Source organism: Homalodisca vitripennis, chromosome 8 (genome assembly GCF_021130785.1).
Source record: "Homalodisca vitripennis isolate AUS2020 chromosome 8, UT_GWSS_2.1, whole genome shotgun sequence".
Lineage (NCBI taxonomy): Eukaryota > Metazoa > Arthropoda > Insecta > Hemiptera > Cicadellidae > Homalodisca > Homalodisca vitripennis.
Genome location: NC_060214.1, coordinates 43,025,563 through 43,041,092, shown reverse-complemented (window position 1 = coordinate 43,041,092; position 15,530 = coordinate 43,025,563). Strand labels below are relative to the sequence as shown.

The 15,530-nt window shown below is 36.7% G+C and overlaps 1 protein-coding gene across 1 annotated transcript in view; it reads right to left on the bottom strand.

The window, feature by feature from the left end:
• LOC124368117 overlaps nt 1–15,530 on the bottom strand; it is a 56,017-nt gene that overhangs the window by 28,905 nt on the left and 11,582 nt on the right. The window contains exon 2 of the mRNA XM_046825391.1: nt 5,124–5,401. Coding sequence (XP_046681347.1) covers nt 5,124–5,401 — 278 coding nt within the window. The remainder of the gene's footprint in view (nt 1–5,123; nt 5,402–15,530) is intronic.

Genomic DNA, 15,530 nt, shown 5'->3' with positions numbered 1-15,530 from the left:
AAATAAAACATTCATTAATCAGCGGAAGGGTTCAGAAACAAACACAAAAAAAAAAAAAAAAAAAAAACTCATATGAAATCTAAATGTCCAAGAGATACAAGTGCTTATGCAGAGCATTCTACTAATTCTAGCTTATTACTTGAAGGATGAATCTGACAAAAATAGACATAGGTTGACCAGTTTTGGAAATATTTCCGTACATCACTGTCGTCGAACATAATTGTAGGGGTAACAAGGAATTTGACCTAAAGTAGAAAATGTCACCATTTGAAAAAACAATTAAAAGCTATTCCTTTAAGAGGTACAATAATGACAGCAACACAAGTTTTATGAACAGGTGCCCCATCCTCCATTCATTCGTCCACAAGTTTAATGAATAGGACGTTTCAGCGAGTAAATTAATTCCGCGGATAACATGTTGCTCTCAATTCACGTAGTTGATAGGAGTGATTTTCCAGCGGAAATGGATACTGAGTAAACGTCTGGTAAATGACATCCAAGTAGCAAATAAACCTGGATGATATGGGTTAGTTGAGTTTGATATTTGTATTTTCTGTACACTTTATATTCATAAACAAATGTTATGTACAATTCAAATTTATTGAGAACAATCCATCAAGCTCGTGTAGCACCTTAATTAAACATAAATTCTGCTGATTTAACGTTTACACTGGGAACGTGCGTCTAATTAAACTTGGCGGTTAAAGTAGGTTAGGACAGATGCCCATACAAACTTGTGTAACGGTATTACTGGACCCTCTGTCAGTTCAGCCCGTGTGGTTGTGTTAAAATAGATTTTAGCATGTAATTGTATGTTTTGTTTAATACAAAACTAAATCTGGCCAAGTTTATACAAAAAAGGATGAACATTATTTTATTTTAGTGTAATCCTGCAATAGCTAAAGCAATATTAGAGTATATTTTAGTTTTAACAAAAATAATGTTTCAAAACATTTCATCCTACATTTCGGGTTTCTGTACCTCGGATTGTAAGGAAAAACAAAAACCGTTCCCACCGAAGATTTATCTATTTACTCTTTTACGATTGTGGGTGGGGGGGGGGGGGGGTGGGGGGGGGGGGGGGTGGGGGGGGGGGGGGGTGGGGGGGGGGGGGGGTGGGGGGGGGGGGGGGTGGGGGGGGGGGGGGGTTTAATTGAATTTCAAGTTATTAATATGATTATTTAAGAAGGTAAAATTGCCAATAAAATTCTTGCAAATAATATGATGGCAGGATTAAAAGGTATTATTTTTTATAACTTAAAAATTTGATTCGTTATAAATATTACTTCTAAACATTTTGTGTAAAAACATTTTGATCAATATTTAAGCGATTACCACCTCTCAGCTCTTACCTGTTGGAAAATAGGCTTAGCACATTATATATTAATATTGCAAATTACATAACTTGATGTGCTTTACTTTAAAAAAAAATCATATATTGATTTTTTAAACTAATTTACATGTCATATGAATTTCTTAAAATGTATAATTGTACAGCCATTACAAATCTCTAAATTATTTACTAATAATCTTCACGTTAATCCCGTTAATATCTAGCATGTAAGACGTTTCATCTACAAGTAACAGAGGGTCCTATTTGATATGTGGTGCTAGAAAGCAACATGTATATATTGATGAGTAAAGGTATATCAACTTATTTAATTCATACAATGACAATGCATTACAGGGAAAATAAACTTTTACGATTTTACATTACCTCTTTTCTAATGTCTTGGTCTAAATCTTTGTTTATCAAGCTGCAGACCATCAACCTGGTTTCATCAGCCTGGAACAAATTCAATTAATAAAATCAAATTAATTTATTTGTATCATATTATTAATGTACTTAAGACCGAATTAAGGGCCATAAGGCTTTGTCTTACAATTAATCATAGTAAAATATCCTTACTAAGTCAAATACAACTTCTACATGTGAAAAAAATATAATAAAGGTGTCTTTAAGAATGTAATACGAATATCTCATTCTTACAACACACATTCATTAGCACTTCATCCGTCATCCAAGACCTACGAGAACTAACCCATCGCTAAAAATCTTTTCTAGCAATTGAGCTTTCAGCAAGACTGAAAACCGGTTTCGACTGCCATCTGCCTGACTTAACGTGATTAGGAAGGGAATTCCATCCTTGGCAAGCAGTAAACGGCAAAATGATTTATTGCAAGTTGAGGTTCAGTGGCAAGGAATAAGAAGCATTGGATGAGGCCATTATTGTCTCTCTCGTGGTTTGTTTTAGAAATAAAATTTGAATTTTTCAGCCAAATATATGGGCTCTCCAGTGGTAAAGACTGGAATATATACCTATTACAGACTTTTATAATAATTTATATCGCCAATGAAAAAAAAATTAATATATATCTTTGCGCGACAGGATAGTCATGTCTAACATCAAATGCAAAACGTAAACAGTAATTTTGGGAATCGCTGCAATTTATTAGCCAGATCCACAGTCATATTATTGATTACAGAGTTACAATATGAAAATGAGAAAAAATCTGTGTTTTACCAGTAAAATGTTTCGTACGTTCTGGAAAGAAGTTCTGCATCCTCTTTAGTCAGTGTACAGTAGTACAAACCCTCTTACAGTTGCCTACCACAGATCCCCGTTATCCTAGAGTTGAGGGGATAAATGGGAAATGCCAATCAATAACACTAAGCAGCGGCGTTTCAGTAGTAAACTCAATCGAAATCCTAATTGAAAACTTTTTCAAAATATAAATTCTCTGAAGAATATTGAAATTTGATAGTGCAATATTCTTTCTAAGCCCTTTAAAAAGAGCAGGAAGAATACTGATTAGCCTGAGATCGTTTACTTTAGTGTAAGAAAAAATTTTGTTTGTGGACGTTATAAGGCTAGGCTTCCAATGTTCAAAGAAAAATGCCCAGTTGTTAAAGATTATTTTACACAAAAAATCACCACAGGAAGTGTAGCATAAAGAATATTTGACAACAATCTTTAATTTATATTTTATTAGTTCCCGTGGATTATTTTCGATCCTGTTTATAGCTCTTAGTGTCAGCCTGAAGAATATGTTTTAAAAGTGAATTTCTCATACAGCAAGATGGGTGGAGGTTGGTTGTGAATAGTTCTTGCAGAAATGATTTAATGCGATTTGCATTATTTGCTTGTGTTTGCAGTAATAAATATTATTAAGATCGTTTGGTGGTGTACTGCAATGACTATCCGTTTTATGTTTTGCTCATACCTAAAAACATTAACATTTTGACACATTTCGGTGGACGAAGACCTTCTTCCAAGAAAAAAAAACTGTGAATATATATCGCAGCTGAGAGTTATGAAGGTCCTCTATTGTGGAGCTGACGTTACTAAGCGAGGATATCCGGGTCATTGGTTCGTTCTACGTGCTCTGCTGCACAAAGAGCACGCCGAGCCATAAGACTGCGTATAGCGGGTGCCTATTAATTACTAATACCTAGTGATCTTTAACCTAGTATCGTCCAGATTATCTGTACTTTATTGTGCGTGCAAAGTCTATGTGATTGTTGGTGAAGACGGCAGTTTGGCGTTGCATCCCCGATACTCATGGTCAATGTAATTCGTTCTACCATCCAGATTCCACACCTTCTTCAGTCAGAAAATGGCAAACGCTCTCCTACAGACCTCAAGACGGTCATTAGTCAGCTCTTCTCTGATTATTATTCCAGACCCCGCAGCTTCTTCTTCTCACCGAAGACCTTCCGACGATCCCTGAGATAGCTTATATAGCGCACACGATAATCTGTCGGTGCTTCACAGTGCCATCCAGGTTGTGGTTCGGATCTTAGCGCCAACCGGTGGGAGCGGCAGATATCACCCTCCTAAAGGTGAAAACCGAGCTTCTTCTGGCATATATCGATGACCAGCCGATCTGCGTTCTCTCCAGTCGTCTCAGGTACACGGAAGACAGGACAGACGTTGATACTGTTTCGATGTCATCTGCTTTGTGATTTAGCTTCTCTCGGTTGTAGCCTATATTGTCGGTGACGCAATCGCCGCTTGGGCCGATATTTTTAATGTGATCGGCCAGCTTGTCGACAAGTTTACCGAAAACATTTTCCTTTAATAACACATTATTTTCTCTATCCTCTATAACTTTAGTATCAATATTTTTATACATCTCGACTGTCGCTAGAATTGGCTTATCTGAGCAGTCAAAGGTAGGTGCAAGATATCGATCTTTCTGCCATATGAGCTAAACCCCTGACGGGTTCTTCCTGGTGGTAGTGAGGTAATCATTTAATATTTTGTACGATTTGTTGCAAAAAAAAAACCACTTAAGTTACATAAAAAGAGTTTTCACATAAGTGTAACGCAGATAACCAGGTATAGCTTCCTATACGTTTGTTCAGGTAATGTATAAATAAATCTTCATAATACTAAATTTTAAAATTAAAGCTGAAAAGACAAGCGTGTACACAGCAGACCTCATCCATTCTCTTATATTATTTGTTCGCAAATTAAAATGCCTCAATAAATGTTAATTCCAGTGAGTAAATATCAAAAGGTGATACGTTGGAAACTGTAAAGACCGAATTGGTGGAAACGTTTAATTATGATAAAATACACGATTCGTTTTGGATATGAACGTCATCACAAAAAATCCTTACTTGACGAGTCAACCCGACAGCATGGACTGCAATATAGTTTGTGCCATATTAAGCAGATGACCAAACGAGTATGGACTTATTTTCCTCTAATTTCCTTTTAACAGATTATTTTATTTCATATAAAAGAAAGTTATTATTAAAGGCTATTTCCTGCTCTCCTTAAAATAAAATAACCAAATCCGTTCTAATAGGACATATAACAATTGTGTGATAAAGATAATATTATTTTTTAAGGAGTAAAAACTCACTTGATACTAGACATTCTTATATTGCAATTTTTAAAAAACAACGCCTCTTTAAATTTCTTATTATGAACTATTTGGATTTGGGCTAAAACTGAAGTAAACGCTTAATAATATTTACGACAGGTCTCTTAGAGATTCTCATGGTTTATCTTTCATATTCGAAACTCCACCTCTAGATAATTCGTTTTGGGTTATTACTAAAATATGAAGTAGTAAAAGCATAAACTAATTTTTATCAAAGGAGAATTTACCGAGATAGCGACTTTCCGTGCTTGAGGTAACCATCAGAACCGCATAGCAGATGTGGGTCAGAACCCAGGGCCGCCTCTGTAGTGGAGGCGAACACGTTACCATCTCTAATTAGCAAGAAGAAGAAGTAGGACTTGATAGTGACGTGGAAAAATGAGGAGAACATAACGGCCATCAGCTGATCGCAGTAGAAGTCGTTAGCCTGGTGTACGGCGTCACACAGCATCCAGTACTGGTTCATCAGAGTCTTTATTTTCGTGATCTTGGAGAAACATGTTTCCTAAAATAAAAGAAAGAAATGTTGTAGCTTAAATTAAAAATTTTTAGTAATAAACACTACTTCACCGTGTTTTCGGCTTAACATATGCTACTAACACGTTTTGTGTCAACCTCTGGTGTAAAGAGGTAATCTAATCTAACAATTTCACTCTGAAATCGGGTTGCTAAAGTCAAAAAGTCATTTACGTAATTTTAACTCGTATTATTTGCTCAAGCATAATAGATACCTCTTAACACTGAATTCCCAATCGTATTCATCCTTTCCCACATTAAATAAGTAATTGCCATCACATTAGGAAACCTTTGTCGTACTTATTTGAGGCATGTGAGAGTAAAGCTAAAACTTTCAAAATTCTAAGACAGGCAGACCCTTCATCAAGTAATCGTGCATGAATAAAATACGACACTAGGCGCTATAACACTTTTATTTTTGATAGATTCGATCTTAACAGGCTGTTCCTCTATTTCAGCGGTTTAAGACTAAGAAAAAAATTCAAAACAGGTTCTCCATGTACCTCATGAGTGTTAGTAATACATTGAATCTTTCCTATTTAATAGTTTATTATTCGTTTTCAGAATCAAATAAAATTAATGTACACACGACACGAAATACAGGTAATAATATAGTTAGTACTCCACTTTCATACTCGGATCGGTAATTTGTTAGTTACACTTAGGTTTAATACTGATAACGAAAATCATACTATTGCGTTATTCGTTCTTTTGTTACATTTGAAAGTACTACTAAAATAATGATACTTAATATCGTAAAACATGTAATTAAAAAAATTATAATAGGCTATGGCTCCTAAAAATAATGTTTAAAATAGAAATACCCTTAAACGTAAAATCTTTATTACATCAATCTCATTGATAATTTGTAAGCTGGCATTCATTACAGTAGATAATATACCAAAATATAGAAATTCCATTCATATTTTGAGTAGAATAATAAGTGAGGTATATGATGGACACAATATATTGTTTGTTTTCAACGTACCGCAAAAGGTTTATTTGCTCATTTTCATTCAATTATACTTGGATGATAATTTTCATGGACAATAGTGTACAGTTTATTATATTTTAGTTCCCTACAGGTGCTAAAAACATAATTGTTTGCCGAATGAAAAATACGAAACTATTTATTTTAGATTCGAAAGTAAATTTTATCGTATTATTTTTGGTAACTAAATAGTAGTATACTTTGGCCGTTGCTGGGACAACGCACCCGAGACCGGATCTGGGACAAACCGTGTGTGAGACCGAATCTGGGACAGAAAATTGTTAGAGAGCGACTAAGAGTGTGAGTACGGGTAGTCAGAACCGCGCCGCGCGAATCACCACACATGTGATCGCTGTCCCGCCACCGCGCAGACACCACGCGTTGTTACTGTAAAGTATACAAGCAATCGGCACGCGCCTCGTCAGCACCGCGCCGCGGGACTGCTGAAACCGTCACCGCCAAGCAATTGGCACGCGCCTCGTCATCACCGCGCCGCGCGACTGCTGAACCGTCACCACCACCGCGCCGTGTGAGACAACCGCGTGTTGTTTCTATAAGTATACAAACAATCTGTACGCGCCTCGTCACTGTCCAGTCACCGCCGCGCCGCGCGAAACACCGCACCTTATAAATTACTAGTTTGGTATAATGTAAGTGTATTGTGGATAGAATGAAGCAGAAAAGTCCGGAAAGAAATCCTGCTTCGAGCATTAGAGGTTCATAAACCTGTGGTTAAGCGATTCCCTAAGAGAAAAATTGTAACTTTGGGTATTGATGATTTGTGGACTGCAGACCTTGTTGTAATGATTAGGTTTTCAAAGGAAAAATGATGGATTCAGATACATACTTAATGTAATTGATACGTTTTTCAAAATATGCGTGGTCAGAACCATTAAAAACTAAAAGCTCTCAAGAGGTTACTAAATCGTTTGGTAAAATATTAAGAAGAGCGAAATTGGTTGGTCACAAACCCCCGAACCTTCTTCAACACGGATAAAGGACGAGAATTTGTTAATAAGGAATTTAGAGAGTTTTTACACAAAAATCAAATAAAGTTATCCCATACTGAAAATGAGGAAAAAAAGTTGCCATTATAGAGCGTTTAGTCCATAGAACTCTCAATGAAAAAATGAAAGTGCACTTTGAAATTCAAAACTCTTTTAGATGGGTGTCACATTTACAGAAGCTTCTACGTCAATATAACAGTAAATTTCATAGCACTATAAAGATGAGCCCAGCAGAAGTGAATTCAAGCAATGAACAAACTTTAAGAAACATGTACGCAAACACTGGACGATGTCTAGTATTCAGACCCAGACTTTCGGTTGGAGACCGTGTAAGAATTACTATAAAGAAAGATTTATTTGGAAATAAATACCGCAGAAATTGGACAAGAGAAATTTTTCGGATTGTGGCTGTCAACAAAACTTGCCCTGTTACCTACAAAATCACAGACCAGTCTGGTGAGGAAATAATAGGATCGTTTTATGAAAAAAGAGTTACAAAAAACTATGTTCTAGTTTAGAGTCAAATGTATTAATAATGCTCTCATCCTTCCTTCCACTCATCCCACACACACCACCCTCTTCCTACTCCTCTTCCTATTCTCATCCATCCATACCTCATCCTTTTCCATCGTCAATCGCCCATACAATAAGAGAGTAGCCAGCTCTATAATAATGGTGTTTTCTCCTGCTAGCAAGCAAACAGCATTTCTCAATGCTACGGATGGTCTTCGAAGATCATCAGTCAAGAAATGTCCGAATTGTGGAGAAGAGGTTACTGCATCTAACCTATCCCGCCACCAAAAAACAAAGAAGTGCATCCATACCTCATCCTTTTCCATCGTCAATCGCCCATACAGTAAGAGAGTAAGCCAGCTCTATAATAATGACGTTTTCTCCTGCTAGCAAGCAAACAGCATTTCTCAATGCTACGGACGGTCTTCGAAGATCATCAGTCAAGAAATGTCCGAATTGTGGAGCTGAGGTTACTGCATATAACCTATCCCGCCACCAAAAAACAAAGAAGAGTATGTCAGCGTCAAATCCACCAGCTTATGCTTCTTCCAACGGATTCAATGAAAAACCTCTTTCGATGAAACAAGTATGTTCAAGGTGTGGTGCTGAAGTCAGGAACTCCTCCATGTCCCGCCATAAAAAAACAAAGAAATGCATGTCCACGTTAGACAGACAAACTCCGGATTTTGATATGTCTATGTTGGAAAACTACGCTGATGCTGTGAGTGACAATCAATTCCAGAACGTGATTGCTGATTTTGATATGTCTATGTTGCCAGAGTTCCTATTCAAATCTCAGACCTGAAGAACAAGACGCGATTGCTGATTTTGATATGTCTATGTTGCCAGAGTCCTATTCAAATCTCAGACCTGAAGAACAAGACGCGATTGCTGATTTTGATTTGTCTATGTTAGACACTCCAGATTTCTATTCCAAAATTAGAGCTATAATTGGTCCATCTACAGCTGACGCTCCAAAGTTTGAACCACCAGTAAAAAGGATACACCCCGATTCATCGAAAATTATATCAATACTTGGTCCACCACCATTTGAAGTTCCGGATAAGTCAGACTATTCACTGCATATACCATATAGTCCTGTATACCATTCACCACTACATATCCCAGAGAGTCCAACATACAACGTGCTTAGTCCGACCGATGTACGTGCTCAAATAAAACCCGAAGAAGAAACCGTGTCCAAAATGCAGTAACGGTTTCCAACATGGCTCGGCACCAAAAATCTCAGAAATGTGCCAAAAACCAGCATGGTATGACATATAACGAACGTCTGAAAAAGATGGAAATCAAACCAGCTCCTAAAAGTAAAATGTGTTTGGATTTGTGAAACACCAATAGAGTCATCCAACTGGAACCGTCACAAACAATAGAAACGTCATATCCGTTTGTCAGCACTTCATGAAGGTCCTCGATACAGGAGTGAAATATTACCCATTACGAGACTGACACCAAGACTGCCGGCACCTACTCCAGACATGAACATGCTGGTAAAGAAATACCCAAAACGACCAAGGGAAGTCAAACAAGTACCGAAGGTCAATACAAAACGATATAGCTCTTGAAGCGATGATCCGAAAACCGACTAGACCGCAAAAGATTACTACAGGTGTGAAAAAGATTATTAGTGAGACACCGACTAGTACAATTAATAGTGAGGAATTCGATTAGTCCTACCATGGAAGAGAGACAGCTTCTGTCTAAAACAGAATCACCTTCAACACCTCATCTGGTTCCGGTACGTACTCCAGAGGAGTCACAGACAATACTTGATGAAATATCAGAAGTCCAGTCGGCATTCACGGGAAGATTGAAAACGTATGTGATTATGAACAAAAATGTTTCTTGAGATATGCAAACCACTCGTTGTTGACAAACTTCAGGAAGCTGTAAAAAGAAAAGAATCTTAAGGTAAACATGGTTTATCATGCTGAATTCAAGAAAATAATAAACGATGTGGAGGTGACTCAAGTCATGAACTTTAAAACGAAAAATGAAATTCTTTACTCAACAACGTCTCTGTCTGACTATTATAACTCAGCAAAACTTAAGATGTTGGTTGAGATGGAGGAGTTTGAGGCAAACGGTTCTCAATGGTCACTAAAAAGTGTGAAAGACTTGGAGATCAGAGTCAACCGATACGTTTCCTTTTCACGGATCCAGCTATGTGGTTCTACCAAAACAGATTCAATCCAAAAAGGCTGTTATTAATGTAAAAAACGAAGATCAGAAATGTTTTATGTGGTCTATTCTGGCAGCTTTACATCCAGTTAAGGTTCATCCAGAAAGAATCAGCAATTACGAACCTTTCAAACGAGAGCTGCTTCATGCACTAACAACTTGCGAATGCCCCATGAAACTTGATGATATAGCAAAGTTTGAAAGACTTAGTGGCATTTCTGTTAATGTCTATGCTTATGATGACAAGTTCGATATATTCCCGCTGAGAATAACTGATAACGAGATGGAAAAAACATGTTAATCTACTGTTTATCAGAGAAAAAAACAAACACTCACTACTGCTGGATCAAAGATATGTCCCGTTTGGTTAGTTCACAGATCTCACGAAATGGACATAAGATGTGGATATGTAATAAGGTGTTTGCAACACTTTACGAGAGAGGATTTACTCATCAAGCATAGAGAAGACTGTAACACACACGATGCTGTGAAATTGGAACTACCAGAGCCAGGAACTGTAATTAGATTTAAAGATTTCAATTGCTCAATGAGAGTGCCCTTTGTGTATTACGCAGACTTTGAATGCTGTCTAGCACCTATTTCAACATGTCAACCGTGTAAAGTGGATTGTAATGGTAATCATCAGTCGTTCACTATCAAATATCAGAAACATAATGCCATTTCCTTCTGTATGTATGGGGTGTCAGAGGACGGCTTTTCCAAACCACCGATTAAATACTTTGGAGACGATGCTGCACATGTATTTGTAAAATCATTGATTGAGGAGTCGATAAGGATTAATGAACTTTACAAGAGTGAAGCAATAGTCCCCATGCAGTTGATGACAAAAGAGCAACAGGAAATGTTTGAATCTACAACTACGTGTCATATCTGTGGAAATTATCTTGGTGATGATCGTGTTAGAGACCATAACCATTTGACGGGTTTGTTTAGAGGAGCAGCTCACAACAAGTGTAACATCAATTTCAAAAAAACCTAGGTTCATTCCTGTTTTCATTCATAATTTAGCAGGTTACGACACTCACCTATTCATTAAAGAGTTTGGTAAGTTCGAAAATCGCATATCATTGATACCCAACAACGAGGAGCGGTACATTTCCTTTACGGTCAGTGTGGAAGGTGGAATTGAACTACGATTCATCGATTCATTCAAGTTCATGTCACAAAGTCTCGATAGGTTGGCAAAGAATCTGACTAGATCTCAATTCAAACACATCTCAACATATTACAATGGTAAGGACCTCAATTTATTGCTACGAAAAGGAGTGTACCCTTACGACTACATGGACAGTATAGAAAAATATAGTGAAACATCACTACCTAGTCAAGAAGAATTTTACAATAGACTGAATAAACAACACGTAACAAATGAAGATTACAAACATGCGTGCGATGTATGGACCGCCTTTAACATTCAGAACATGAAAGAATATACAATGCTATATAACGAAACCGATGTCTTGCTGCTTGCAGATGTTATGGAAAACTTCAGGGATGTATGTCTCAATACATACAAATTAGATCCTGCATGGTATTTCACAGCACCTGGGTTGGCTTGGAACGCAATGCTAAAAATTACAAAAGTCGAACTGTCTCTATTGACTGACATCGATATGGTACTCATGGTTGAAAAGGGTATTCGTGGTGGTATTTCACAGTGTTCTCATCGATATGCGAAGGCAAAAAAATCCCTACATGAAAGACTACGACAAATCGAAACCAAATAACTACCTCATGTACTTGGATGCAAACAACCTGTATGGGTGGGCAATGTCTGTAAAACTACCATATGCAAACTTTCAGTGGAGCAGTACAGACATCGATGTAATGAAAGTTAGTGACGATTCACCCACAGGCTACATATTAGAAGTTGATTTGGAATATCCTGAAGAACTACACAACGTACACTCTGATCTACCTCTCGCTCCAGAACGTAGAGTCCCACCAGGATCGAAAATGGCAAAGCTTCTGCGGACAAACAACTCTCTACAGCAAAGAAAAGTATGTCGTACACTACAAAAATTTAAAGCTTTATTTGAGTCTGGGTATTAAACTAAAACATGTTCATAGAGTTCTTAGTTTCAGTCAAAGCAATTGGTTGCAACCGTACATTAATCTGAATACCATGGAGCGTACAAAGGCGAAAAATGATTTTGAGAAAGACTTTTTCAAATTAATGAACAACTCAGTTTTTGTAAAAAACTATGGAAAATATGAGAAATCGTGTGGACATTCGTTTGGGTACTAAATCCAAATTAGTGGAAAGATGGGTTAGCAAACCGAACTTTAAGAGTCGAACCATCTTTACAGAAAACCTAGTTGCTGTACATTTTAGTAAGAAAAAAACTTTTGTTAAATAAACCTATTTACGTAGGTATGAGTATTCTAGACATATCAAAGACACTGATATATGATTTCCACTACAATGTAATGAAAGAGAAGTATGGATCTAACATAAAAATGGTGTACACTGATACCGATTCCCTGATATATGACATCAAAACGAAAAACTTCTATGAAGACATGAAACATTTAATTGGATTATTTGATACAAGTGACTACCCCAACCCCAACCAATATGGGCTTCCCCACGTAAACAAAAAAGTTCTGGGTAAAATGAAAGATGAACTTAATGGTCGAATCATGCGAGAGTTTGTAGGACTACGATCCAAGATGTATGCGAGCAATATAGAAGACAACCATTTCATAAAGAGGTCTAAGGGTGTGAAAAAAAGCTGTAGTTGAAAATGAAATTACCTTTAGCAACTATAAAGACTGTTTGTTTAGTAACATCGAGCACTACAAAACGATGAATACAATTCGGAGTCAAAGCACACAAATCTCTACAGCGTAGAACACCATAAAGTGGTACTTTCATCAAAGGACGACAAGCGTTTCGTACTCGAAGACAATATCCGAACCCTAGCATGGGGTCATTATAGAATATGCGAAAACTGTTAAATTGTAAATGTATGAAAGAGAACATACTATGGAAATTCAAGTGTATTGCAAAGATAAATTCGAAGACCAATTTTTACCTAGACCGTTACGGTGTCTTATTGTAGGACCGTCTGGGAGTGGTAAAACGAACTTGTTATTGAATTTTCATTTACAACAAAGATGGAGTTCCGTTCAAGAATCTATACGTGTTCAGTCGTTCAATAGAAACAACCTGCATATGTAGATCTGCGTGTACAATACAGTAGATTAGAAAAAAACCTTAGAAGACAAATAGCGTTTTTCTATTCGTCCTGTCAAGATCTCATTTCTATCGATGACTGCAAACCAAACTCACTTGTGGTATTTGATGACTGCCTCCTAGAAGAGCAAACTAAAATCAAAGGCTATTTCATTAGAGAACGTCCATAAAGGGATTTCTTGTGTCTACCTGAGTCAGAGCTATGGTCGAGTTGATATGCAGGTCATACGAAAACAATGTTAATCTGTTGTGTCTGTTTACAATGAACAAGTACTATACAAAGAGAGTGTTCCAGGACTTTGTAGGTTCTGACATGACTTTCAACCAATTTGAGGCTCTCTGTTTTGAGTGCTGGAAAACACCTCATGGATTCATATCTATTAATACTACAGCTAAACCACAAAAAAGGAAATACATGTGCAATTTAAAAAGGAAACTAAGTGTTGAATAATACTTCGCTGTACAACGTACCAGTATAAACGTAATTTGACGTTTAAGTATAAACGTAATTTGACGTTCAAGTATAATCGTAATTTGACGTTCAAGTATAAACGTAATTTGACGTTCAAGTATAAACGTAATTTGACGTTCATAAACGTAATTTGACGTTCAAGTATAAACGTAATTTGACGTTCATAAACGTAATTTGACGTTCAAGTATAAACGTAATTTAACGTTCATAAACGTAATTTAACGTTCATAAACGTAATTTGACGTTCAAGTATAAACGTAATTTGACGTTCATAAACGTAATTTGACGTTCAAGTATAAACGTAATTTGACGTTCATAAACGTAATTTGACGTTCAAGTATAAACGTAATTTAACGTTCATAAACGTAATTTGACGTTTAAGTATAAACGTAATTTAACGTTCATAAACGTAATTTAACGTTCATAAACGTAATTTGACGTGTAAGTATAAACGTAATTTAACGTTCATAAACGTAATTTGACGTGTAAGTATAAACGTAATTTAACGTTCATAAACGTAATTTTACGTTCATAAACGTAATTTTACGTTCATAAACGTAATTTGACGTTCAAGTATAAACGTAAATTTAACGTTCATAAACGTAATTTTACGTTCTCTAAACGTAATTTGACGTTCCAGTGTAAACGTGACTTGAAAGATTTGAAGAATAACGCTGTATCTATTACTATAAGTATACAACATGGCGAATAAACTAGATTGCAAAAGAAGCAAGGCGACTTGAAAAAATTCAGACTGTCTTGGCTGCAAAGTTCAAACGTGCTGAACAGGATGAATTAAAAAAAACTTCTCAAACAAAAATACTATATCATCAAATGCTAATGAGACGTCTGCCAATCGTAACATATCAATAACACATGATCGACCGCTCACTGTTTCTAAAGCTAGAAAGTTGGATGAGTTACACCGGAAATTACAAAGTGAGTTTGCTCAGACCCATTTTAAAGAGTTAGAAGATGTTCGTGAAAATGAGAAAAAGTACGAACCAATCACCAGAGCCATTAGGGAACAACAACATAGAGAATTGGAAACACAAAAGATACGTAGTCAAAACCGTATGAAACAGTTGGTAAGATTTCAACCTCAAGCATCAGATCGTCGAACGTTTGAGGATGTAGATTACGATGATGAGCCAGAAGTACAACCTCAAGAGCAATCGATGAAACAGTTGATGGATTCTAAAAGTAGTAACACTTGGTTCTCTAGGAGCCCGATACCTTCCAAAATCCAACGACAAACAGTTTGGTATTTGGTACGATGAAAAATCTAGAGCAGCCGATGATCGGTTCCGAACCGATTACATTTGATTATGATGACATTATATTAGTCAGCTCTCAAAAGCAATACAAAGGGAACTGAGGGTCTTTGGAGATTGTTGACGAAAAACAATATAGTAGAGAAGGATCTGTACACCGATGAAGACTGGAACTCTTACAAGGACATGTTGGTGAGGACAAACTCGCTTTTCCAAAGAAACAATCCCAAAAGTAATCGTCCCAAATCAAGTCAAGGACTAAAGTGGAAACATATGATAAAACCTATTTGGGATGAGTTGGTGAATGGAAAAGTGGCAACAATTTGTTCAGGGTTAAAGGTTTACAATGAAAGTCCGGTCGAATATAAGTACATAAAGAACTTCAAAGACCTCATTGACAGGTTACACTACATTCAAGCGCAGGAAGAAGCTGGAAACAACA